General features: G+C 37.5%; 1 protein-coding gene across 3 annotated transcripts in view; it reads right to left on the minus strand.

Moving 5' to 3' along the window:
* The window catches only part of UGGT2 (UDP-glucose glycoprotein glucosyltransferase 2), a 194,487-nt gene that overhangs the window by 149,417 nt on the left and 19,145 nt on the right, over positions 1-25,925 (minus strand). For 2 of the 3 annotated variants that reach the window (XM_055335813.1, XM_055335812.1), the window contains exons 2-5: positions 23,291-23,373; positions 14,743-14,873; positions 13,977-14,089; positions 3,282-3,456 (exon numbers count right to left, since the gene is read on the minus strand). In XM_055335813.1, coding sequence (XP_055191788.1) covers positions 3,282-3,456; positions 13,977-14,089; positions 14,743-14,873; positions 23,291-23,373 — 502 coding nt within the window. The remainder of the gene's footprint in view (positions 1-3,281; positions 3,457-13,976; positions 14,090-14,742; positions 14,874-23,290; positions 23,374-25,925) is intronic. The other variant, XM_055335814.1, reaches the window with a different exon arrangement.

Genomic DNA, 25,925 nt, shown 5'->3' on the forward strand with positions numbered 1-25,925 from the left:
TTGCTTGGGCTTTCTCTCTCTCTCCCTCAAATACATAAATAAAATCTTAAAAAAAAAGAGAAAATACATCCCAAAATTGTAAAGAAAGAAAAAGATATATGTACAAAAATAAAATTAAATATAATGAAAGGATAGAATGTAAGTGTAAAAATGAAAATTAAAAAAGATTTTTAAAAAAGTTGATAAAAAATTGGTTGGGAAAGTAAAGAGAAAAAAATTAAAATTGAAAGACTAAAGAATTGTGGGGGAAAAACCCTCATGAATTATATATGTGATATCCCCCTAGTGCTGGAGCTTTGCAGTTCTCTGTGATCAGTAGATTTGGTCTTGGCTGGATAGTGTTGCTTATCTTGTAGGGGAGGGACCTGTTATGCTGATTCTCAGGTGTCTTTGCCCCCGATGGGACTGCACCACCCTTGTCAGGGAGCCAGGTGAGGTAATCTGCTCCAGCTTGCTTATTCGGCTTTTGTTCTCCAAAGGCTTTCCTCACAGCTTTAGAGGATGAGTGAAAATGGTGACATGTCAGTCTCTAGGACCACTCTTCAGTACTCCCTCAGGGAAAAGCAGTCACTCCTGTCTCCCTGGGCTCCATTCGAACTCTGCTTACCCAGCCTGTGACTGAGCCTTTCCATCATAGGCACGTGACCCCCATTCAAGTCTCCAAGCCCTGCAGACCCTTTTGAGGAAGAGGGGTTCTTGCCAGTTCTGCCATTTGTTGGGCCCCTGCTTGGAGAGCAGTCATGACTACCGTGTGTCATTCACAGTTTATGGCAACCTGGAGCTGAAAGTTCACTCCTCGGTTGTTTGCTGCTGGCTTCCCCTTTCCGATGCTTGGGAACTCTAGGGCATTCAGGCACTCCCAGCCTTTCTGTGACCCTGAGGATCCTGAGACCACACTGTCCCACCTAGGATTTTGACCCACTTCATCACCTGAGCACCTTTCAGGCCAGGACATGCCTCACCAAAACAGACTTCTAAAAGTTTTAAAAGTTCTGATTTGGCACCTGACTGCTATTATCACTTTCCAGAAGCCGGCTAGTTGAGGCTACCTCTTGCCACAGTTTATATTCCCATATATCGTCTCAGATTTATTTCTCTGCACCTCCTACCTTGCAGAAAGAGGGCACTTTTCTACTTGTAGAGTTGCAGCTACTCTCTTCTTAAATCTCCAGTTCACAGGTGTTCAGAATGATTTAGTAGCTATCTAGCTGAATTCCTGGGACCAGATGAAACTAAGGTATTCTACTCCTCTGCTGTCTTAGGACTCTTTCAGTAGTTGTTACTTTTTATTCTGTAGCAATTCTGAAGAAACTGAGACTTGGGAGAGCCTCATACTGGTAAGTGGCAGTATTGGGTTTATCTGATTCTAAACTTCTTCCCTCAGCACAGAAGCCCATCTCCCATTCTTTAGGCTAATAAACTGAACTACAAATTTCAACATGCTCACCTACTAAACACGTTTCCTTTTCCCTGGTGAATGCTTAAGTGATCTATATATTTTTATGCCAATACCACACTATTTTAATACTATAGCTTTGTAATATAGTTTGAAATCCAGAAGCATGATGCCTCTAGCTTTGTTCTTCTTTGTCAAGATTGCTTTAGAGTTTAAAGCTACTGCAATTAAAATGTATTTGTACAGAACAGACATCTATATTATTAGAACAGAATACAGAGTCTAAAAACATACATGCCTATATGAAAACTTGGTATATGATGGCTTAAAATACTCAACTATTCAATAAATTATGTGAGAACCAATAATTTTCCATATGTTAAAACTAGAATTGTATCCCTAACCTGCAGCATATTCAAATACATTCCAGATGGATTAAGACCAAAACATAAAGACTAGCCCTTTATTATTATAAGAAAATACAGGAAAATGTCCTTATGATTTCGTGAAGGAAACTATTAAAGAAATATTGGATTAATTTGACTACATCACAATTATTACTTGCACTGAACCAAAGATGTCATAAATAATTTTTTTTAATACCAGAAGACCAGAAATACTATAGAAGATGTTTGCAAAGTATAGAAGATTAGTATTCAAAACATATTTTTAAAAATCTGCCAATAAGAGAAACCCAAATTATCCAATACAAAAACAGGTAAAGAATATGTATAGCAATTAACAACTACATCTATAATGCTTTTATTAACTTAAACATTAATATGCAAATCACTAACATTTCATTTTAAAACACTCTTTCCATGTTCGGAATATAGTGGTAAAATAAGCAAAGTCATCCTTCTAAAGGTCATTATGTTCTAGTATATTTGTGTGAGTTTGGTTGTGTGGGGTGGGGGGAATGGTGCGGAGGTATGAAATAAATAAAACTTGAGATATAGCGATGGGTACTATACAGTCATTAAGCCAGAATACTACATAATAAGAGTGTGATAGCAATGCGAGTTTGGAAGAGTGGGAACACAACATATTTGACCAGAAACTTGAATAAAACAGTAGTCAGCCATCCAAAGAAATAGTTAACAGCATTCTTATGCAATGCTTCATATTTTGAACTAATAAATACTATCAGTATATCAATTAAATTAGATTTCCTCATAATACATTTTCATTAAAAATAACTGTATTTAAAGGGGTGCCTGGGTGGCTCAGTCAGTCAAGGCTGACTCTCGATTTTGGCTCAGGTCATGACCTCAGGGTTGTAAGGTTCAGTTCCATGCTGAGTGTGGAGTCTGCTTAAGATTCTCTCTCCTTGGGCACCCCGGGTGGCTCAGCAGTTTAGTGCTGCCTTCAGCTCAGGGCATGATCCTGGAGACCCCGGATCGAGTCCCATGTCAGGCTCCCTGCATGGAGCCTGCTTCTCCCTCTCCCTGTGTCTCTGCCTTTCTCTCTCTGTGTCTCTCATGAATAAATAAATAAAATCTTATAAAAAAAAAAAGATTCTCTCTCCTCCTCTCCCCTTCCCCCACACACTCTCTCTCTCCCTCTCTTTCTCAAAAAACAAAAACAAAAAAAAATTCAAACTATATTTATGAATTCTAGCAAATATTACACACATTATGGTTTTTTTTATCCAACTTTTAAACCTGTTTCAGATTTAAGAAAGGAATCTGAATTGAAAGGAGTATCAACATGATCCCCAAAGATACAGAATCCTCATGTATTTTTCCACATAAAGTTCACATTTGATAGGTGTGTTAATTTTAAAAAATCTTTAACTGTTCAGGTGGAAGTTATGTAAAACCTACTAAGGAAATTACCAAACGTATTTTTTTTATAGACAAAATAATCTTGGATAAAACTGTACCTGAATATAATGTCGAAGAACATACAGAATTTCCCCATTTTGAGCTTTTTTGGACAATACTGTGTGAAATTTACCAAATGCTCTGGTACCAATTTCAGCATAGAGTATAGTCACTGGTAAACTCTCTTTGTTTGTAGGAAATTTATGATCTCCTTTAAACAGATAAGGTCTGGGCCTAAAATGGAAACAAAACACATACTTTTGTTATTTATTTATTTTGAAAGATTTTATTTTTAAGTAATCTCTATACCCAATGTGGGCTCAAACTCAGAACTCCAAGACCAAGAGTTGCATGCTCTACCAACTGAGCTAGCTAGGCGCCCCAAGACACAAACTTCTGAAAGAACTGAAAAGAGTATACTGAAAACACATCATGACCTTTTATAATTTCTGCCTATCAAACAACTTACAGGAAAAAAATACACATATACATCTATACATATATATACACATTTATACACACACACACACACACATAAATCACAGAAAAAGAGTTTTAAACTTCCTGTGGTGAATGTTCATCCTGTGTACAATTTAACATAGTAATTTCTGTGGGAAAATTAAAAACATGTAAAGACAATATACCTACAAAATAACTTTCCTTACAATAAAACAATACAACAAACATATACAACAGAATGTAACATAAACATGCTGAAAATTTTATAGCTATATGTAAGTGAGAAAGAATTTCCATTTACTATATGAAATCTGAGGGAATCAATAGAAAGTGACTTCAATTCAAGACAAAAGAAATCTGGTTAACCCAAAACTGAATATTACAAATGTTTTTAATAAGCAAGGTTTACTATCTTTAAATAACATATAATGGCAATATATTTTTCAATGAAAAAATTTTTTCTTCAATTAGAAGGGTATAATTTTTCATACCTCACATTTCCTGAAAGTGGGTTCCAAATAATTTAATAAACAAAAGCACTATATCATACAAAGATTATCAGTACTAATACTTATCAGTACTTAATATGAATAACAACTCATGAAATCCTCAAGGATAAGCAAAGAAATAGAGAAGTGCTGTGGTCTGGCCCTATCATAAATAGACTTGATATCTTATTTGCCAGAACCTGTGCTAAGTTATATATATGTACATTCATAATGTACATTGGTACATTAGTAATATATATATATATATATTATATACATATTCTATTTTCTCAACAATTCCTTTAGATAGTTACTATCATTTACTTAAATTTTTAAGGTTCCCAGGGGTCAGACAAGTTAAATGTCCAGCACAAGATCAAACAGAAAGCCAGGATTCCAACTCCTATGGAATCCCAAACCCACATCTTTTAACAACTTACACAGGTAGAAAGAAAAACAAGATGATGAGGTTAAGAACAACAAAGGTATTGAGAAATAACCTTTATGTAATGAATTCATATCTCTACAAACTTTATTCATTTACTATCTTTAAATAACTGGGTTTCGAAAGTAGGCAGAATTAGATTTAAGTTCTAGTTTAATTCCTAGGTATGTGACTCTAAACGAGTGATTTGTTCTCTTTTGGGCTGATTTCTTTAACAACTCAAGAGGAGGAATTCTCACTACCTTAGTGTGTGTCCTAAAGATTTACCAAAAGGACTTGCAAATCATCTAGCAGAGCATAAAGCACACGCCTGATGCTCAAGAAATAATTCTTCTCTCATTCTTGCAAACCTCCACTTATTTAAACTATTGATCAAGAGTATCATCAAGGAAAAAAAGGAACCAAATGTTGGGTGGTATACTACCATTCATGATGAAAGTAGGGAGTATTTATCTATGTAATTATGACTATATATACACCTTATTTCTAAAAGGATACATGAGAACTTGACTGTACTGGTTGACCCTAGGGAGAAGTTCTAGAAGTCAGGAGTAAAAAAGAATCATATAATTTTCTGTATGCATACATTGTATTATTCTAATTTTTAATGTTTAAACTTAATACGTTGGGAACATGGTGCTTTTGGCGTAAACTAACATAAAATGCATCAAAAAATTAAAGGGACAAATTCTGCACTCAGATGGACATAATGAATTGATTCCCTGAGGTTTCATATACTGGATGTGTGTGTTGCATTCTTTTTTCACTTACTGACATAACTATAAAATTTTACAGCATGTTTACATTATAGTTTATCTTATTAAATGTTTATTATATTGTTTTGTGTATAAGTTATTTTGTGGCATATTTTCTTTACATGTTTTAATTCTCCCATAGTAGTTAATTTAACCTGTAAGGAAGAAAATTCTTAAAATTAAAACTTAAAATGAAAATTGAATCTTTTTATCAAGAAGTATGATTTTAAATGTCAAAAATTCAAAAATAATATTCTATTACTTGAGCTAAATTGAAATTGATATAATCATTTGGTGATAACCAGTTATTTTAAAGAGAAACATTTCTAGAATATTCATGAAAACTTATATACAATAAACTTTCTACAATAAACTATATATAGTAAGTAACATAACTAATTTTTTGATTTTCTGATATGGCTGGAAAATTATATAAATTACCTCTTCTAATAGAGAAATTCAAAAATTTTTTAAAGATTTTATTTATTTATTCATGAGACACACACAGAGAGAGAAGCACAGACATAAATAGAGGGAGAAGCAGACTCCATTCAGGAAGCCTGGTGTGGGACTCAATCCTGGTACTCCAGGATCACGGCCTGAGCCAAAGGCAGACACTCAACCACTAAGCCACCCAGGTGTCCCTCAAACTCCTATTATTATAGAACAAGGCTTACCAATAAAAATAAGTTAACTTTTACAAATAAAAACTGGCTAAATTACTATTATTCCTGGTTACTGACTTTATTTATTTGTTTGTTTATTTATTTATTTATTTTTAAGATTTTATTTATTTATTCATGAGAGAGACACAGAGAGAGGCAGAGACACAGGCAGAGGGAGAAGCAGGCTCCATGCAGGGAGCCTGATGTGGGACTTGATCCCGGGTCTCCAAGATCAGGCCTTGGGCCGAAGGTGGCGCTAAACCGCTGAGCCACCCAGGCGTCCTTACTGACTTACTTTAAATCAAAATCACTCAAGTGCTCAATACCTCTTTACTAACCTAATAATGAAAACTTTCCAGTAATTACTTGCCTTCAAATGCATCATATTTCTGGACATTATTAGCATGGAGTACTGTATTTCAGGTTTATAAGATTACATGAGTTCAAGCACCTTTACAGTAATTTTTAGTTTGGCTGTCATAGTATGTATACACACTCATCCACATTACTTTAATAAATTTCTTTTAAAGTTTTACATATTTATCCACTTTCATTATTTTTACAGATTTGAGAGACAGAACACTCAAGAGCAAGCATGGAGGGGCGGAAGGGGGAATGGAAGGAGCAGAGGGAGAGAAAGAAGCAGACTCTCCACTGAGTGGGGAGCCCCATCAGGGCTCAATCCCAGCACCCTGAGCCAAAGGCAGATGCTTAACCCACTGAGTCACCGAGGTGCCCCATCGTCCACTTTCATTAACATTAAAGATAGGATTTTAAAGATAATACTGTCAATGTTTAGATACTTAAAACATGAAACAAAACTTTATCAGCCCCAAGTGTTGAGTTCACAATCTCTTCTGCAACAGATGAAGAGACAAGAATGTGCAAAACAAGGAAAACAATTAGTTGCCATACTTCATAGGATCCTGTTAATAAATACAAAAAGTATGCTAAAATCATACTTCATTTAAAAAGTAAAAAGGAATCAAACTAGATGAAATTATTAAAATCATTTCATTAATTTTAACTGATATCCTGGAACTCATATGACACTAAGTCAAGTGGATTATCATTAAAAATACTGATTTTTGTCAAATCAGTAATGTAGAAGTACATTTCATAATTTATACAGGATATCTTACATTTTAATATTAGTCTGAAACAAAATGTTTTCAAAAATTTACTATTGTTAGTAGTTAGAAAGGCTGCTAATGAAACAGTGCTAGTAGATTTAAATATTTAGGTCAAAAATAAAGGAAAAATTAGAATGGAAGAGATTTTCCAGAGACAAAGGTCTCCTGAATATATATTTATCCTATGCCCCAAATTCATGTGTAAATATACAGACTGACACACGTCATCTTAATGATGCAAACTCTGTACTTCTGTGCCGGGAGCAGCCTTGGGTTAGGCCACATGAAGACTGAGGCTACAGCTACCAGGTGAAAGTTTAACAATGGTGGAACTAGAATGACATGTGTCGCTTTGGGGTTTATGTTTGTATTTGGGGAAACCAGGCACAGAATGTTTCCAGTGGGGACAGGGCTTGCTTTATTGGCCTGTTTACTGTCCCCAGTGAATATCTGCAGTGATGGCAAAGATCAGGTCCATATAAATGCCCTTGTTCAGGTTTTATTTATTTTTTATTTATTTTTTCCTTGTTCAGGTTTTAACGGATAACAGATGTTAGACATCCCATCTCTCTGAAACAGGACACACTAGTCCCCTGGGACTTATGCATAGTTGGCTGAATCGGGGACCCTTGAGCATGGTGAGACCTACAGATGGATCTCATCCTGCTGCTTCGAGTCCTGTTGAGAATAGCCTTAGTTAAATGCTTTATGAGACAATAGAATGGCTGATGGGTTGCACAGTCATAAAAATTTTGAGTTTGGTCAAGAATCTGTCAGGCCCAGGGATGGACTGTTCAGAGGGGCATTATACTGTAGCCATTGACTATCTTTCTGGGTGTGTTAAGACTAGGACAGGCCATTTCTCAGGGTTTGCAGCAAGAGACTTTGAGGCGTGCGTGAACGTCTTCCTCTGGGACAAGGAGAAGGTTGCTTACTGCTTGTTATAAGCCAGAGGTTCCCCCAAGCACTGTGTCCTTCTGCTGTGATACATTCCCAACTCCTTATGTTGTGTTCCTGTGGGCCCGTTTTCACCCCTGGAGAATATGGAGCCACAGGGAACTAGTGCAAACGTGCTAATGCTCATGCTGCTTGTGGCCACCAATAGTACAGTTCTTTGTTTCTAACCCAAGAGTCTCTGGTCTTCTGCCAGAATCCATGAAACCATCAAAGACAAGCTTATTAGCTTTCAGGTAAGGCAAAATCAATTCCCCAGCCTGAGAGAAGCTATATATAGCATTTAGGTTAATACATTTTTTTTTTTTGTGAACCTTAGGCACATAAGCCTTAGTTTTAACACTATCAGTATTCATCCATAGTGTTTTTTTAAGCAAATAACTTATTTGAATATGTATTTAGAGTAACAAATATTTTAAGTTTTCCCCTCTACAAATGTTCCTCATTCCTAAATTTCCTTAAGTTTTCATTTTCTTTCAGGTTTTCCATTTCTTTAAATAAATGATTAAAACAACAGAAAAGAATAATTCTATTACCTTTTGCATTCATAGTATTTTCTTTTTCCCTTTGAGCTAAACACTCAGTTTATTTTTTCCTTTTTTAAATCATAACACATTCAGGGCATCAAAGTTGCTTTTCTTTTCATGTGGTATTCTCACTTTCCCAATTTCCAAAAACAAAAAAAAAATCCTTAATAATTTTATTTCCTTGTTGGGGGCGGAAGAAGAAAGTTATACTTACTTAGACGACAATTATTGTTGCTTTCTCCTAAATACATAATCATATGCGTATTTACATATATAACACAACATCTGTCAAGTTTTAGGGCAAATCTCGAGCACAGATCTTTGAACAGAAGGTAGAGAAGAGACAAATCATTTTACCTTTTTTTTTTTTTTTTTTTTTTTTAGCTAGAGAGTTGTTGTTTCAAGTAGTAAGGTATTATGTTTTAAGTGGTAAGTAGTTTGACTTCAGACTAAAAAGAATGGGTCTAACACTGTGTACTTTTACAGAAATAATTCAGACTAGCAGATGGGCAGCTGCAATTTATCTTCATAGAATACAGCCCCCAAAAAGTGTGTCTTTATTCTGCCAGTTGGTAGTCTTCTAAGTGGCAGACCAGATGCGCAGGCCACTGACAACAGTCTGAGAGTCAGTATAAATGTACTAAATTTCATCAACGGGTCCAGGACTAGTCAGGAAAAGAGTATTGCTCTGAACTCTGCCCACAGGATGGAGTGACCAGTCAGCTTCTAATGTTACATAGCTGTGGCTTGACTGAAAAGTAACGGCAGCCTGAAGATACCACCACCACCAGTAACCCAGCCCAGGCATTAAGGGAAATCACTGTGTCCTGAGGGCCCCACTGAGCCAGAAACTTCACTTGAGGTAGTATTAATAGGGCACAAGGTTTGTCCCAAAGAGTAGCTACCACTTTTTCATGTAAATCTAAGATCCTGCTAAGTCAAAACAAATATGCTCTTGAATATACCATTTTCAACTGACCATATCCCTCTACCTCTTTAGTCATTGAATCCTATTTGACCCAGACCAAAACATAAAATTTCAGATAGTAGAGTCACAAGGCTTCCCTGGGTTCCTTCAGTTTCAATTAGGGCTTGATAGCCCCTAAGAGCTGCTTTTCAAAAAGGAGTATACTTGATGACTAAAGCAGGTGGCGCTGTAGTACTTGAAACTGCCTCTGGGTACCCAGCAGTCCTTCAGACTGTGACTAAAGTTGGTATTCTATTCTAGCTTCTTTCTACTCCTGGGATTCTATGTTGCTCACCTAGGAATAGACGGTACAGGTGGCAGTCTCCCTTGAGACTTCGTGAACATTCACAGCATTCACAGCATTCACAGCATAAACATATATGGTAAAAGTGCCAAACATAATTCAGTCATGGAAGCCAAAATAATAAAACTTCATCGAACTGGTCTAGAGATCATTTTAAACCCTTGCCAGTGGTAAACACCTTCCAAACTCCATCAGTTGAGTTTGGGTGTCTTTTCCTACAGGCACATATATCAAGGCGCTATGGCAGAAGCTAGAGCAAGTTCAGAAAACTGCTATCACCCAGCCAGGAGCAGAGAGTACAAAATGGTGGAGGAGAGAGAAGAGAGCTTTTATCTTCCTTTAGTCATGTGGCCCCTGTCCTTCTTCTTCCAGAAAGCCATGTGTCTGTCAGCATTTCACCTTTATTTCTAAAACTGTCAAGAACTATAAAAGATCTAAGGTGTGACTTTACCCTACTTACAAAACATTAAGTTAGATTTTTATCATCTCATGGCGGGGCAGTGGGCGAAACACCTAAATGGATATTACACAAATAGGAAATAGTGGGTATATTCTGCAGCTGAGGGACACTATACTTGGGGAACCACTATTTTATAGCAAGCAGTAAACAAGCCTATTCTTTCTGGAAAGAAGATCACCTCACTCCTCCAGACTGCCTGCTACAAACACAACCCTGAGGAATGGCTCAGTTAAGGAGTGGTCACAGTACTCCACTTTCTATAAATCAGACCAAGAACATGAAAGGACTCATAGGATTCACTGCAAATTGCCTCTCACAAAAGTTTTATGTTAACCTTTTTTTTAAAAAAACTTAATTTTAGATTTAACAGTTGAATATTCAATATTTTAAAAATTATATATTCAGACATCAAAAATAATTTTAAGTTACCAAAATGACATTAAAAAATGCACTAAAAGAAAAAAAGCACAAGGGCTGACAATTTCACAGTCTATTAAAGCTATAACTGGGGGGGAAAGCTATAAAGGAATTGAAGATCCATAGGGCAGCCCCAGTGGCTCAGAGGTTTAATGCCACCTTCGGCCCAGGGCCTGATCCTGGAGACCCAGGATCGAGTCCCACGTTGGGCTCCCTGCATGGAGCCTGTTTCTCCCTCTGCCTGTGTCTCTGCCTCTCTCTCTCTCTCTGTATGTGTCTCATGAATAAATAAATAAAATCTTAAAAAAAAAGGTAGAATTTCCCACCTGCTGACCACAAATAAAAAAAAAATATGGAAGTGAAGATCCTGCAATTTGTGACAACACGGAGAGACCTAGGGCATGCTATGTTAAGTGAAATAAGGCAGAGAAAGACAAATACCATATGATTTCACTCCTATGTGGAATCTAGAAAACAAAATAAATGAAACAAAAAAACCAGAAACGGATTGACAAATACAGAGAACAAACCAGTAGTCCCCAGAGAAAAGTGGGGGGATGGGCAAAATAGGTGAAGGGGATTAAGGAGGCACAAACTTCTAGTTATAAAATAAATAAATCACAGAGATAAAAAGTACAGCATAAGGAATACAGCCAATAGTACTGTAATAATGTTGTATGGTGACAGATAATCCCACTTATGGTGAGCACTGCAAAAAGTATAGAATTGTTGAATTACTATGTTGTGCACTGATGCAAACATAACGTTTATCAACTATACTTAAATAATAGAAATAAAACAAAAATTCAATGCAGATACCCCTAAAACATAGCAGGCAGTACTTTTCAGAGAAGCTTAATGAATCTAAAACTTGAATAAAAACATTAAAACATCTGGATCAAACTCCTTTGGAGAAATATATTGCTCTATTTTTTTTAAAAAAGGAATTCCTATGATATACTTTTCTATGACACACATATGTACAAGAATAACAGAATTTACAGAAATTACATGGTTGCCTAATTCACTATATAAAGCTAGAATGACTGCTTTAAAAGGATTGCATTTATAATTTAAAATAGCTAATCTCATCGATTAAAATAGAAACATGAATCTTAATGAAAACATAAGCAATATTAATTTAACAGAAAATATCCCACACCATTAATACAAAGATAATACAATATTTTAATATATTACCATAATACACAGTATGTTCAATGAGAAAAACTTTGTATTCATCTCAATAAAAAATAATTGATAAAATATGTTATTTCTGATTTAAAAACAGAATTACAAAACTTTAACATTTTTAAAAACTTTAACATTTTAAAAGGTATGAACAAAAAAATGAAAGAAGATATGAATAGAAGATACATCATGTCATCTGTCGAGAGATTCAATATAATAAAGATTAAATTAATAAAGATTAAATTGTTCTTAGTTATTTATGAGAGACAGAAAGAGAGAGAGAGAGAGAGAGAGAGGCAGAGACACAGGCAAAGGGAGAAGCAGGCTCCACGCAGGGAGTCTAACGTGGGACTTGATCCCGGGACTCCAGGATCATGCCCTGGGCCGAAGGCAGGTGCCAAACTGCTGAGCCACCCAGGGATCCCACAAGATTAAACTGTTCTTAAATTAACCAATAAGCTTAGCATATTCTAATTAAAATCCTACTGAGGTTTCTCAGGGAGGCAATTTGGCAGGAGAAAACAGGCTTTATTTTTTTTTTAAGATTTTATTTATTTATTGATGACACACACACACACACACACACACACACACACAGGCAGAGACACAGGCAGAGGGAGAAGCAGGCTGCATGCAGGGAGCCTGACGTAGGACTCAATCCTGGGTCTCCAGGATCACGCCTGGGGCCAAAGGCGGCGCTAACTGCTAGGCCACCGGGGCTGCCCGAAAACAGGCTTTAATATTAATTTGAGAGTATCAATAACAACAGAGCTAAAAAAAAAAAATTGGGAGGATATAAAGCAGCAATGACCTTTTACTGTGAGGTACCAGGATATATTATAAAATAATAAAACTAAAACAGCATGGCACTGCTACAAGAAATAGTTAATGTACAGAAGAGCTATGAAACAGAGCATAACATAAATATAACAAATGTATAATCAACTAGTCATCTGAAGGGAGAAATATCTGACTGGATCTTTTCCTAATAGTAACTTACATGGATTAAAAGTTTAAGGTAAAATGATTGGGATCCCTGGGTGGCTCAGTGGTTTAGTGCCTGCCTTCGGCACAGGGTGTGATCCTGGAGTCCCGGGGTCCATCCTGTATCAGGCTCCCTGCATAGAGCCTGCTTCTCATTCTGCCTATGATTCTGCCTCTCTCTCTCTCTCTCTGTCTCTCATGAATAAATAAATAAAATCTTTAAAAAAAATTTTTAAGGTAAAATGAAAGGAAAAACTTTAGGAAAACTACTGGAAAATAGTTTTTTCCAAACTTGAGAGATTTTAACTAAGTATAAAAACATACACAAATAAACATTTGACTACAAAAAATTAAAAAGCCTTCTGTATAATATAAAATGTAATCTTTTAAAAGATTTACAAAAAAGACAAGTATTGATATGAATTACTAAATATATATTACTGTTTAATATATATAAAGAACTCTTTCAAAATTAGAGAATAACCTTAATACTTTTTAAAGTATAAATAAATCAGACAGCAGAACATACACTGGTACTAATAAATTAATAATTTCCTTCTGACTGCCCATATCCATTTGTATTAAATGCTTGGAAGAAGTTAAAAAGGTTTTTAATAATACATTATAACAAAAAGCAACTCTATACACTCTGTATTAGTGTTCATATTATTAATTTTTTATTCCTAAGTTATATTCAGTTTATATTTAAAGAGATGGAGTCCAAATAAATCCAGTTTTGCATGCTTATCTAAAAAAACAATGATTATACAAAACATATTTCATGTATTTTATGGTATTTTGGTATAATTTATATTCCAAAATCAAAAGCTAATTGAGATATTATACTGAAAGTACTTGTATGTTTTAGAAAAAGACTTGAGCACCTCAGATTCAGTTTTTCAATACAGTACATTATTTAATAAGCAATGTCTTTATTATTAAAAATTTTTATTGCAAGAAATTTCTGCTATTTCAACTCCTCACTATTGGCAATCATGAACTTACCTTGAAGTAGCCTTCTTTAGCAGTTTTTTAAGCTCATTAATTTTACAGGTGTGTTTTTTATGGATAACCACAAATGCATCACAGCCATCTGGCGGAGGCTCATCAGCTGCAATCTAAGATTTCAAAGATTATATTTAGCTACAGTAGTTGGTAATTAAAATATGATCTTTAAAACTCATACATTCCTTTGATTAAAATAACTCATCAACTACTATTAAGTTATTGCTCTAATTAAAGTAAAAAATATCTACATGCAGGCAGAATCAAATACTTTAACAAAATCAACTTTATAGTAGGAACATGCTTCAAAGTCATTGAAAAAAGTGCCAAATTAAAATTTTCATTACTGTTAATTTCAATAATCATTTGTTCTCATAATTTCCTTATTCCAAATAACTATAAGATTATGTAATATATTCAATTATAATCAATGATTAACAATGATAATATAATCAATGGCAGGCTCTGTAAGTCTGGAGATCTTTTTCAACCAAAGATATTCACATTAGGGTTTCTTTCTTTTTTTTTTTTTTTAAGAATTTATTTATTCATGAGAGACACAGAGAGGGAGGCAGAGACACAGGCAGAGGAAGAAGCAGGCTCCCCACAGGGAGCCCGATGTGGGACTTGATCCCAAGACCCCAGGATCACGCCCTGAGCCAAAGGCAGACCCTTAACCACTGAGCCACCCAGGCATCCCCACATTAAGGTTTCTGCATATTATCAGCATGCTTCTTTGTCGACTAGTTTGGGTATTTTTACATACCTGTTGGAACATCTGAATAGTTGGTGAGTATGCCCTTATAGAGAAAGCAAACTTTAAGAGATTGATATGTAAATTGTCTAAGAATTGTCCAGCTTTCTTCAGGATTAAGTTGTAATAAGAATAAGGTGATTCTATAAAAAAATTCAAAATAATAGGATGTTATTTCATTTTCAAGACACTGGCACGTCTCTACTGTAAAGCTAACTTAATATCAAAATCTTAAGTTTGGTCATAGATGATGTTGGAGAAAAATGGAAAAAAAATCAAGATCTGGTTTATTAACTTCATTTGGATCTTTCAGTGAAGTACAATCAAGTGATATGAGTCCAGGTGAAAATAATCCTGCCATTAAAATCTCTTCAGAAGATGCCAGCATCTCAGATTAATTAACTCCAAGGCTGTGGGGTTATCATACAAGGATAAGATGCAGGCCCTACCTAGGATTTCAGAGGAGACAAAGAACAGCAAAATAAAGCTAAAGAGTATGACTCACTAAATTTTAAATGACATGTATAAATAAACTCTACTCAGATTTAGTACACATAGCTACAAGCAATTAGTGTGTCCAGAATGCTTTAGGAGACAGCAGTTGAAGCTGACCTTAAAAGAATAAATGTCTTCTTGTATAGAAAAACCTGAACTGATAGTTCCCTCCCCTAAAGCCATCTACAAAGATCTCGAAGACACCAAAGGATGAATCCTAGAGTGTAAGAACTCTTGAACACCTCTGTGGAGATGGAAATCATGTGGAAGGAGAATGGACACCAAGAGCTGAAGGGGGCTTGGTGATACTCAGGAGGTAAGCAGGAAAGAACCACCAATTTTTGCCCTTTCCTTTTCTCTACACCACCTGGAGTTGTTATCGTCTGCACTCTAGCCACTGTGTCAGCCAGAGGTGGTGAGCTAACAGCACAGCTTCTCTGGAGCCAGATGGCATGGGTACCTATAAGCTAGTCCCTGGACATTCCCTCTCTCCTTTACTCCCTGGCACTAAGTTATCAACTGACATAACCTTCATTGAGAGAGGAGAGGTAGGTTAGACTCACAGCTTTACCTGCAGATCACAGTTCCTGGATGATGAGAAGGGAAGACAAAAGGAAAATGTAACCATAGACACACTCCTGGGGGAGCAAGGGAAAGAAAGGTGCTATGTGGAAGGAGAGACTTTGGGGGTGGTGAGGGAAACTGTACTGGTTTTTTCTTTCTACACTGTCTACTACTTGTTCAAAAGGTGCTGGGCTCTTGACCCTTGGCTTCGCTCCCTAACACAACCCATTCATGGTTCAGAGGTCATCTGGCCCTCTACATTGCCCTGTGGGAATTGGGGCTCAGGGAATCAGCACAAATACATGGACACGGTGGGTGCTGCTTTTTCTTTGAATAATAAAGTCCTCTGTCTCTCATACAGGGGTTTCGTGTCTTCTGTCAGCATCCATGAAACTAATAACTTGAAAATGGTAAAATCTCAGATCCTTCATAGTACCGGACAGATTGGACAATAGAGATGGAATGCTGACAGATATACAGATATTTCTGGAGGAGAAAAGACCCAGTCAGCTTCATGGGTCAACTGACAGAATTTAAAAAGAAGTCCTTGTAAACTGATAGTGAACATACTGACAAAACTGTATAGTCAATTAGGCAATAAATGGTCCTCCAATTTGTTGCCTATTATTGAGAAGTAAGAGGTTAAAGGTCAAGAACTAGGCAGCAGATTCAAAGGCATTTACCCAAATGAGGTCTTAGTTGTTAACACTCCTCCATGTAAGTGGACTTCCCCCACCAGTGGTTCTGTCAGCTTCAAGTCCAACCCACTGTGACAAGTACAAAGACCTATCTTGGATCAGAGCAAGGTTTGACCCTCTTCAGACAATAGCTATAGACATGCATACCTACATGAAGTGAAAAAGGAAGGAAATCTGTTACCACTATGGACAGAAGGCTGGAAAATCACTAGAACCTTGGCTTGCCTGGCAGAGGAGAGGATGGAAGACATGATGCAGAGTTACAACCAAGTTGATTCAACAACTCTTTACAATCTATCGTGCCAACCTCAGAGCCTTTCAAGCAGGACAGTAAAAGTCTCAAGAGTTACTGTAATGGTTCTTGGCCAAGGAGAGAATGCTGTGGCCCGCTTGGGAGATTTCCTTTGGTCAGTCTTCCAGCTCTGATGAAGGACTCTCTTATGTTTGATCGTTGAAATTGTGGGAAGCTAAGTTTTTAACTTGCAAGTAGTATAAAAAAACCTCAGCCCCTTTACAGTTCTTGACAGATCCCGAAGTCGGGCAAAGGAGAGCTATGGTATGTATAATTGTATCCCTAATTTAGAAAAATCTAAGAAATAGAAGAGAATGAAACCACAATTCAAGATAACTCTCAAGAATTAAAAGAAATAATGAGTCTACGTATCTAAGAATGAAGACTCAAGCTGGCTGGTACTGAAACATTTTCTAGTAAAACTATGGTACTCTAATGTTAGAAATGTGAAGAATAGGGGCACTTAGGTGGCTCAGTTGGTTAAATGTCTGCTTTCAGCTCAGGTCATAATCCTAGGGTTCTGGGATCAAGCCCCACATTGGGCTCCTTGCTCAGTGGGGAGCCTGCTTCTCCCTCTCCCCTGCTTGCCGCTCCCCCTGCTTGTGCTCAATGTCAAATAAAATCTTTTTAAAAATCTGAAGAATAAAATTCATGCATGCACAGTGCTGTATGTGAAGAATTCAAGGCCATTATTCCTAGGAGTTCATAATGAAGCATCAACTAGGAAGCAAACTTTACCTAACCAAGAAATAATAGGAGAAACTGTAGCATAAAGTTTGATGGTGAACTCTGAATACACATAAGAAGAGAAACAAGACTAAATGAAAGAGTTGAGATTTACAGAATACTATGTAAATGCTACACGCTCCAGTGATGCAGAAAAGCACATCACTAACCAAACCACAACAAAGGGGAAATTAAGTGGAAAGTAAAATAAGCTCAGTGATTTCTCATAAATGTTAGCTGGCAATAAAAGAATATCACCAAAGCCAATAAAGTAGTAGAAACTTATGTATACTTAAGAATACAAAGATAAAGACAAAGGATAAGGATAAGGTCTGACCAAATTCAGACCATGCTGAGGGGAAGAAAGGATCATTAGCCATCTCATTATGGCTTATATGGGACCGAGAGGCAATACTCAAATAGAGAGGAGGCTAACCACTCTGGGTCTTCACAAGCTATTCCTTTGGCATAAAATGTAGAAGGGCAGGTGGTGCATGTTCAGCCAACTCCTATTCAGCAAACTTTAAGTGTCATTTGTTTTGGAAAGAGTTTTCCCTGACCTCCCAGTCCAGATCCTGTTACTGACAGGTCCATCCTATCTCTAAATCAATTCTCAAAACTAGGGCAGCCCAGGTGGCCCAGCGGTTTAGCGCCACCTTCAGCCCAGTGCCTGATCCTGGAGACCTGGGATCAAGTCCCACGTCGGGCTCCCTGCATGGAGTCTGCTTCTCCCTCTGCCTGTGTCTGTGCCTCTCTCTCTCTGTCTCTAATGAATAAGTAAAATCTTTTTTAAAAAATTAATTAAAATAAATAAATAAAATCTTTAGGGAAAAAAAAGGGGGGACACCTGGGTGGCTCAGGGGTTAAGCATCTGCCTTCAGCTCAGTTCATGATCCTGGAGTCCTGGGATAAAGTCCCACATCAGGCTCCCTGCATGGATCCTGCTTCTCCCTCTGCCTATGTCTCTCCTCTCTCTGTGTGTCTCTCATGAATAAATAAGTAAAATCTTAAAAAAAAAAAACAAAACAAAACAAAACAAAAAAACCACCTGGTCTTTAAAAAGACACAATAGCTACAGGGCCAACAAAAAAAAATCGCCAAAATTAATATAATAGCATAACTAAGACTGCATCAGTCAAATGAGGATCAGTCTGAAAACAGAGTCAACAGAAACAAATGTGAATAGTGCCTGACAAGAGACATCAAATTTTGTCACTGGTCACTTTTATTGTCCCCAATGTAGAGATGGATGTAGGGTTCAGGGGTTTAGGTTCTATAATTTAGGCTTAACTTGCAAGATCATCTCAATCATGAGGTGGATATATTGGATAGCTAATGTTTTAAAATAATTCAGGGGCACCTGGGTGGCTCAACTGATTCAATGTCCAACTCTTGATTTCAGCTCAGGCCATCATCTTATGGTCTGAGACTGAGACGTGCATCAGGCTCTGCACTGGATGTGGAGCCTGCTTGGGATTCTTCCCCCTTCCCCCATTCACACATGTGCTAAAAATAAATAACTCAATTCAGGCTCACCAATTAACCTGCTAATAAAGACTTTGCCTTTTTGGTATCCTTCCTCTTTCTTCAGCCTCATGTTTCATTGATTTCTGCCTATTGGCATTTAATATACATAAATCACTCTCACCTTCAGGGGGAAAAAAAGCAGCAGCCTACATAGCCCACTACTGATTCATCTTATTTGCTGCACAATCTTTTTTTCCAGGTATAGAAATTAGTGATTCAACACATACAACACCTGGTGCTCATCACAAGTGCACCCCTTAATCTCCATCACTCATTTAACCCATCCCCCAACCACCTCTCCTCTTGTAACCATCAGTGTGTTCTCTATTAAGAGAACACACTATAGTTAAGTTTCTTGATTTTCCTTATGTTCGTTTTTTAAATTCCAAAGGAGTGAAATCCTATGGTATCTTTGACTTATTCTGCTTAGCATAATACTCTAGCTTCAATTGTCATTGCAAATGATAAGACTTTATTCTTTTTTTTTTTTTAATTTTTTTTTTTTTATTTATTTATGATAGTCACAGAGAGAGAGAGAGAGGCGGAGACACAGGCAGAGAGAGAAGCAAGCTCCATGCACTGGGAGCCCGACGTGGGATTCGATCCCGGGTCTCCAGGATCGCGCCCCGGGCCAAAGGCAGGCGCCAAACCGCTGCGCCACCCAGGGATCCCGACTTTATTCTTTTTTATAGCTGAGTAACATTCCACTGTATATATACACCACATCTTCTTTCTCCATTCACCAGTTCTGATGGACTCTTGGACTTTTCCCTTGGTTGGCTATTGTTGATAGTTCTGCTATAAACATTGGGGTATATGTATCCCTTCAAATAACTATGTTTGAATCCTCTGAGTAAATAACTACTAGTGCAATTGCTGGATCCCAGGGTAGTTCTATTTTTTTTAAAGAACCTCCATACTATTCTCCACAGTGGCTGTAGCAGTTTGCATTCCCACCAACAGTATAACAGGGTTTCCCTTTCTCTGCATCCTCACCAATACCTATTGTTTCCTGAGTTTTGATTTTAGCTGTTCTGAATGGAGGTAATAACTCACAGTTCTGATTTGCATTTCCCTGATGAGGGATTTTGGGCATCTTTTCATGCTTCACAGTTCCTCCTGAAAGACTTAATATTCTTCTCTGCTTCCAACATCAACTCATATCTCAACCTACCACATAGTTTTTTGATAATTAGATCACTGAAACTGCTAAGTCACCAATAACTTTTCTGTTGTTAAAAGCTTAATATTCTCATGATTTGATCAGTCTATAGTACTTAATAACATCCATCACTTACCACTCAGTGTTCTCTTGGCTTTCATGACACTATACTTTCTAGGTTTTTACTGACCTTTACGGGTCCTCCTAGTCTCTATTGTGTGTTCTTCTGTTTAGTTCTTACACATTGATGCTCGTCAGGCTTCTGCTCCTGGGAACTATTTTCTTCTCATTTTATACCTCCTCCCTCTAACTTTAATTACTCTTTTAGTGTTGATAACTCCCAAATCCAACCCTCAGCCTAGACTTTTACCACCTAAATCTCCCACTCATATATCAGCTTATGGGGTATCTCCACTTGGATATTTGATAAGCATTTCAAATGTGACACATCCAAACTGCAATCATCATCCTATCCAAATCCAGTTCTCAGTTACAAGTAACTCAGTTACAAAAGTCATAGCATTTTCCAAAAATCTTTCCATTAAAATATATAAGCAACTTTACTTACGTAAAAACCATTAAATCTTCAAGGACTTTGAGTTTCTTCCATGTGGAGCACATGGGGAAGTAAAAATAAGTAGGGACTCATTTTAGATAAACCTTGGTTGACATTTCTAACTCACCACACAAACCTCATAGGTTGGCAAATATCATGCCATCTGAATCTTGAAGCATCAATAAATACCTAACTCTGTAGCAGGACCATAAAATAGCTTAAAAAAAAAACACAGGCAATTCTATGTTTAAAGATCTTAATTTTATTAAGATCTTTATTAAATCTTTATTAAATGTTTAAAAGATATTAATTTGCTGACACATAATGTAAAGTGTTCTCACTAAATGGCATGAAACTAGCACCTGAATTCAAAAAGTTAAATCCTCAATATTTACAACTTTTTTAGGCAAGTAGATCACCAGAATTATTCTTCAGTAGAGAGTATTTATGTGGTTTAATGGAGATTCAACAACCTAAAAAATTACAAGTAACTGAGGATTTAAAATGTTTCCTCTAGGATAATATCTTGAATTCAGTAACTCTGACAATCGTTGACATTTTTAACTCCTAATATACAGCATCCTCTCCTACACTTAACAACATCAGTGATGATGCAGCGTATGTATTTGATCTTGCCATTATAAATAGTTTTAATAGAATTCTATTTTCTGTGTTAGTAACCCTTATTTAATAGAAATCTTTTTAGGTTCAACCCTGAAATACATACCTCCTATATTATATGCTTGTAGTAGAATTTAGGTATTCTTAAGCTTATATTCTAACTTGTTAGTAATCATCTGCCATCAGATTGTTCAGGCATGTCATTTCATTTAGGTAAAGTGCTTAGATACATCTAAGCAACTAAAAGCAGTTCAAAAATTTATAAGAGTAATTTTCAAGATTGCTTTCCCACTCGGAAACAGCACTGAATAAGACTATAAAGTATATACCAAGAACCAAAGATTTAAGATAGCTACATTCAGGACTTTAGGTGAGAGCCACAAAATTTGGTGGATTTTTAAAATTTATTTATTCATTCATGAGAAACATAGAGAAAGAGAGGCAGACACAGGAAGAGGGAGAAGCAGACTCCATGCAGGGAGCCCGATGCGGGACTCGATCCCAGGTCTCCAGCATCACTCCTGGGCTGCAGGCAGCACTAAACTGCTGAGCCACCTGGGCTGCTGGTGGATTTCTTTTTTTCAACTATGAGAACCTTAAATATTAATCTAGCCCATTTTTGCCTCAAATATCAAAACTGAAATTACCAGGACAAATACAAAGCCAACCATCAGCAGTGCCCCATGCATTTGCCTGTCTACTTCTATGTGGTCAAAATTCCTCTGCACAGCCTACTACCACCCTCTCTTGTGCTCTTCTCCTTTCCTTACCACCTGGCTACCTCTACCATCCACTCTCAGCTTCAACACCCCCCACTAGGAAGGCCACCCTGCTCTCTCTGAAGTACTGACTAGGTGCCCGTTTCCATGTGCTTCTTTGTCATCACAGCCCATGAAGCTCTCACCACCTCACAGCAGAGTGCGCTCTTCTGCTGTCCCCTTGACAGTATTATGGGGTCCAGGGAGTACAGATCATCTTTGTATTCCCAGAATCTACGGAAGTACACAGTATCTCTTGTGACTCAAATAATGATAATTAAATAATGAAGTTTTTTAAAGAGCAAATTACCTAGCTCATGAAATAAAAAAATTGCTGAACTTCATGGCTACTTGACCCAAATGGAGGTCAATAAATGAACACTTAAGATATTCAAATCTATTGTTTCTCCTACAATTACACTCAATAACAAAATCATAAATGAATCACCAGAGTAAGTAGTCTCTCAAATATTTAATCTCCATAGTAATCATAGTAATCTCCCCATGTGTGCAAGGCTAAAGAAATCCTCCTTTACGGATTCCACGTATTTTTTCTATTCTCTTTAGAGAAAGGAAAATAACCTTTCTTTATAATAATTAACCTTTTAGCCTCTGCTCCTAAAACCTCATTTCATTATCTTTAATCTTTTTCCTCAGAAAACACATTAACACTTGTTCATTTTAAAGACTATGCACATATATAGATACGTAATATATATTCACATATATTTAAAAATTAGGAATGACTAACTACATCTTCTAGATAGTGAAATAAAAACACATAGGTTACCTGATTTGTTAAAGGCAAGTAGTAAAAAATCTCTTTAAAAGCATTTTTGAAAAAAAAAAACACTACTAGATGCAAAACTATTTCAAATAAATCTAGGTAAAAAGAAAGCCATAATTGAACAATTTCTATTTCTCCTTGATTATAATGCAATCTGAAACACTGCTAATCATGTGATTGTTCTTATAATAAAGGATTAAACTTTTATTTTTCAGAAATGGATGCTTGGAATCATTTCCATTAAAATATCTTTTCAAATTTAATTTTCATACTTACCATATTGAGCATTTACACTTCACCCTTAAAGACAATAAACATATCTAATGTATGTACAGAATAGAAATTTTTTAAGTTAAAATATGCATATCACCTACCTGTTTGCTTATAAATTGCTAATTCTTGTACAGTTTCCAAAAACTGCCAAAATTTTTCATTACTTTCTTCTGCCATAAATTCACTATTAAAATAAAAGTAATTAGTTAATAGATGTAAATGAAAAATGAAATGAGAAACTACAGCTTAAAACCAAATTATAATTTATGCTTAAAACAAAAACTTCCAAATAGTAAAGTGACTGATTTCCATTTACTATAATACAGAAAGAGAACGAATGATGATTCTTACATGACATTCTTAAGTTACAAGCATATACTCGTGACTGGAAAAGATTGCATGAAATTCCTTGACTTTTCCTCATCACTAGCTATAACTAAAAGACGGATAATTTATTGTTTCTTCATGTGAAATACCACTGAGAAGTAGAATTTTTTAATTCCAGTGTAGCTAACATACAGTGCTACATTAGTTTCAGGTGTACAACATAGTGATTCATACTGACATACAACACAAGGTGCTCATCAGAACAAGTGCACTCCTTAATCCCCATCACATAGTTCACTCACCCTCCCCTATAACCCCTTTGGCAACCACTAATTTGTTCTCTATAGTTAAGAGTCTGTTTCTTGGTTGTGTCCCTTTTTCCTTTTGCTCATTTGTTTCTTAAAGCCCACATGAGTGAAATCATATGGCATTTGTCTTTCTCTGATAGACTTATTTTACTTAGCATTAAACTCTCTAGTTCTAACTATGTCATTGCAAATTACTGAGAAGTATAATTTAACAGTAATGAAGGAAGTGTTATATAAAGGTTAAAAAAAAAGACTGCCCATTTTTCACAAACAAAAATTGTTTTTATATACACTCTTTAAAAACAGTATTATTAGGGCACCTGGGTGGATTAGTCAGTTAAGTGGCCAACTCTTGATTTTGGCTCAGGTCATGATCTTGGGGTCGTGAGATCAAGCCCCACACTGGGCTCTGCACTAGGTGTGGTGAAGCCTGCTTGGAATTCCCTCTTTCCCTCTCCCTCTGCCCCTCCCTCCCTCACTCACATGCTTACTCTATCAAAAAAAACCCAGTGATGTATATTATTTTTATTTAGCTACTTGTGTAGATGATATTTATTACTTAAGACATAAAATACCTTAATGAAAAAATTAATAGGAGGTTGGTGTATCAAATTAGATCTTTGGCCTTAAAGCCCAGGCACTTTGATTTTTCCACAGGGTGTAGGTCAGAAAAAAATGACCAATGCCATTTAAAACCTTTGGGAATGGGGGGAGGGGCAAGATGGCGGAAGAGCAGGGTCCCCAAATCGCCTGTCCCCACCAAATTACCTAGATAACCTTCAAACAATCCTGAAAATTTACGAATTCGGCCTGAGATGTAAAGAGAGACCAGCTGGAAGGCTACAGTGAGAAGAGTCCGCGCTTCTATCAAGGTAGGAAGACGGGGAAAGAGAAATAAAGGAACAAAAGGCCTCCGAGGGGGAGGGGCCCCGCGAGGAGCCGGGCTGAGGCCGGGGCGAGTGTCCCCAGGACAGGAGAGCCCCGTCCCGGAGGAGCAGGAGCTGCACCAACCTTCCCGGGCGGGCGGAAAGGGGCTCGCAGGGAGGTGGAGCAGGACCCAGGAGGGCGGGGATGCCCTCGGGCTCCCGGGGACACTAACAGACACCTGCGCCCCGGGAGAGCCCACACCCGCGGCCGAGCTCCCTAAGGGCTGCAGCGCGCACGGCGGGGCCGGAGCAGCTCGGAGCGGCTCGGGCGGCGGCTCCGCGGAGGGGGCTGCAGGGCGGGAGCGCGAATCCAACAGCGCAGGCCCCGGAGCACAGGGCGCCAGGACACAGCCCAGGATCCGGCCTCCCCCGGGACAGGCAGAGGCCGGGAGGGCCCAGGACAGCAAGGACGCTCCTGCCCGGAGCTGAGCAGATCAGCGGCCCCGCCCCGGAGCCTCCAGGCCCTGCAGACGGAGAACCGAGAGCCCCGAGCCCCGTAGTTCCTGCGGAGGCTAAATCCAGGCTTCCAGAGTTGCCATAGCAACTGCTGCTGTTCCTCCTGGGGCCCCACGGGGTAAACAACCCCCGCTGAGCCCTGCAGCAGGCAGGGGCAGAGCAGCTCCCCCAAGTGCTAACACCTGAGAATCAGCACAGCAGGCCCCTCCCCCAGAAGACCAGCTGGACGGACCAGTGATACTCCCCCGTGTTCCAATACAACTTGTTTTTGGCCACTCTGCACTGAGCAAAATGACTAGAAGGAAAACTTCACCTCAAAAGAAAGAATCAGAAACAGCCCTCTTTCCCACAGAGTTACAAAATCTGGATTACACTTCAATGTCAGAAAGCCAATTCAGAAGCACCATTATACAGCTACTGGTGGCTCTAGAAAAAAGCATTAAGGCCTCACGAGACTTCATGACTGCAGAATTTAGATCCAATCAGGCAGAAATTAAAAATCAATTGAATGAGATGCAATCCAAACTAGAAGTCCTAACGACGAGGGTTAACGAGGTGGAAGAATGAGTGAGTGACATAGAAGACAAGTTAATGGCAAAGAGGGAAACTGAGGAAAAAAGAGACAATCAATTAAGGGACCATGAAGACAGATTAAGGCAAATAAATGACAGTCTAAGGAAGAAAAACCTACGTTTAATTGGGGTTCCCGAGGGCGCCGA

Source organism: Nyctereutes procyonoides, unplaced genomic scaffold (genome assembly GCF_905146905.1).
Source record: "Nyctereutes procyonoides isolate TBG_1078 unplaced genomic scaffold, NYPRO_anot_genome, whole genome shotgun sequence".
NCBI lineage: Eukaryota > Metazoa > Chordata > Mammalia > Carnivora > Canidae > Nyctereutes > Nyctereutes procyonoides.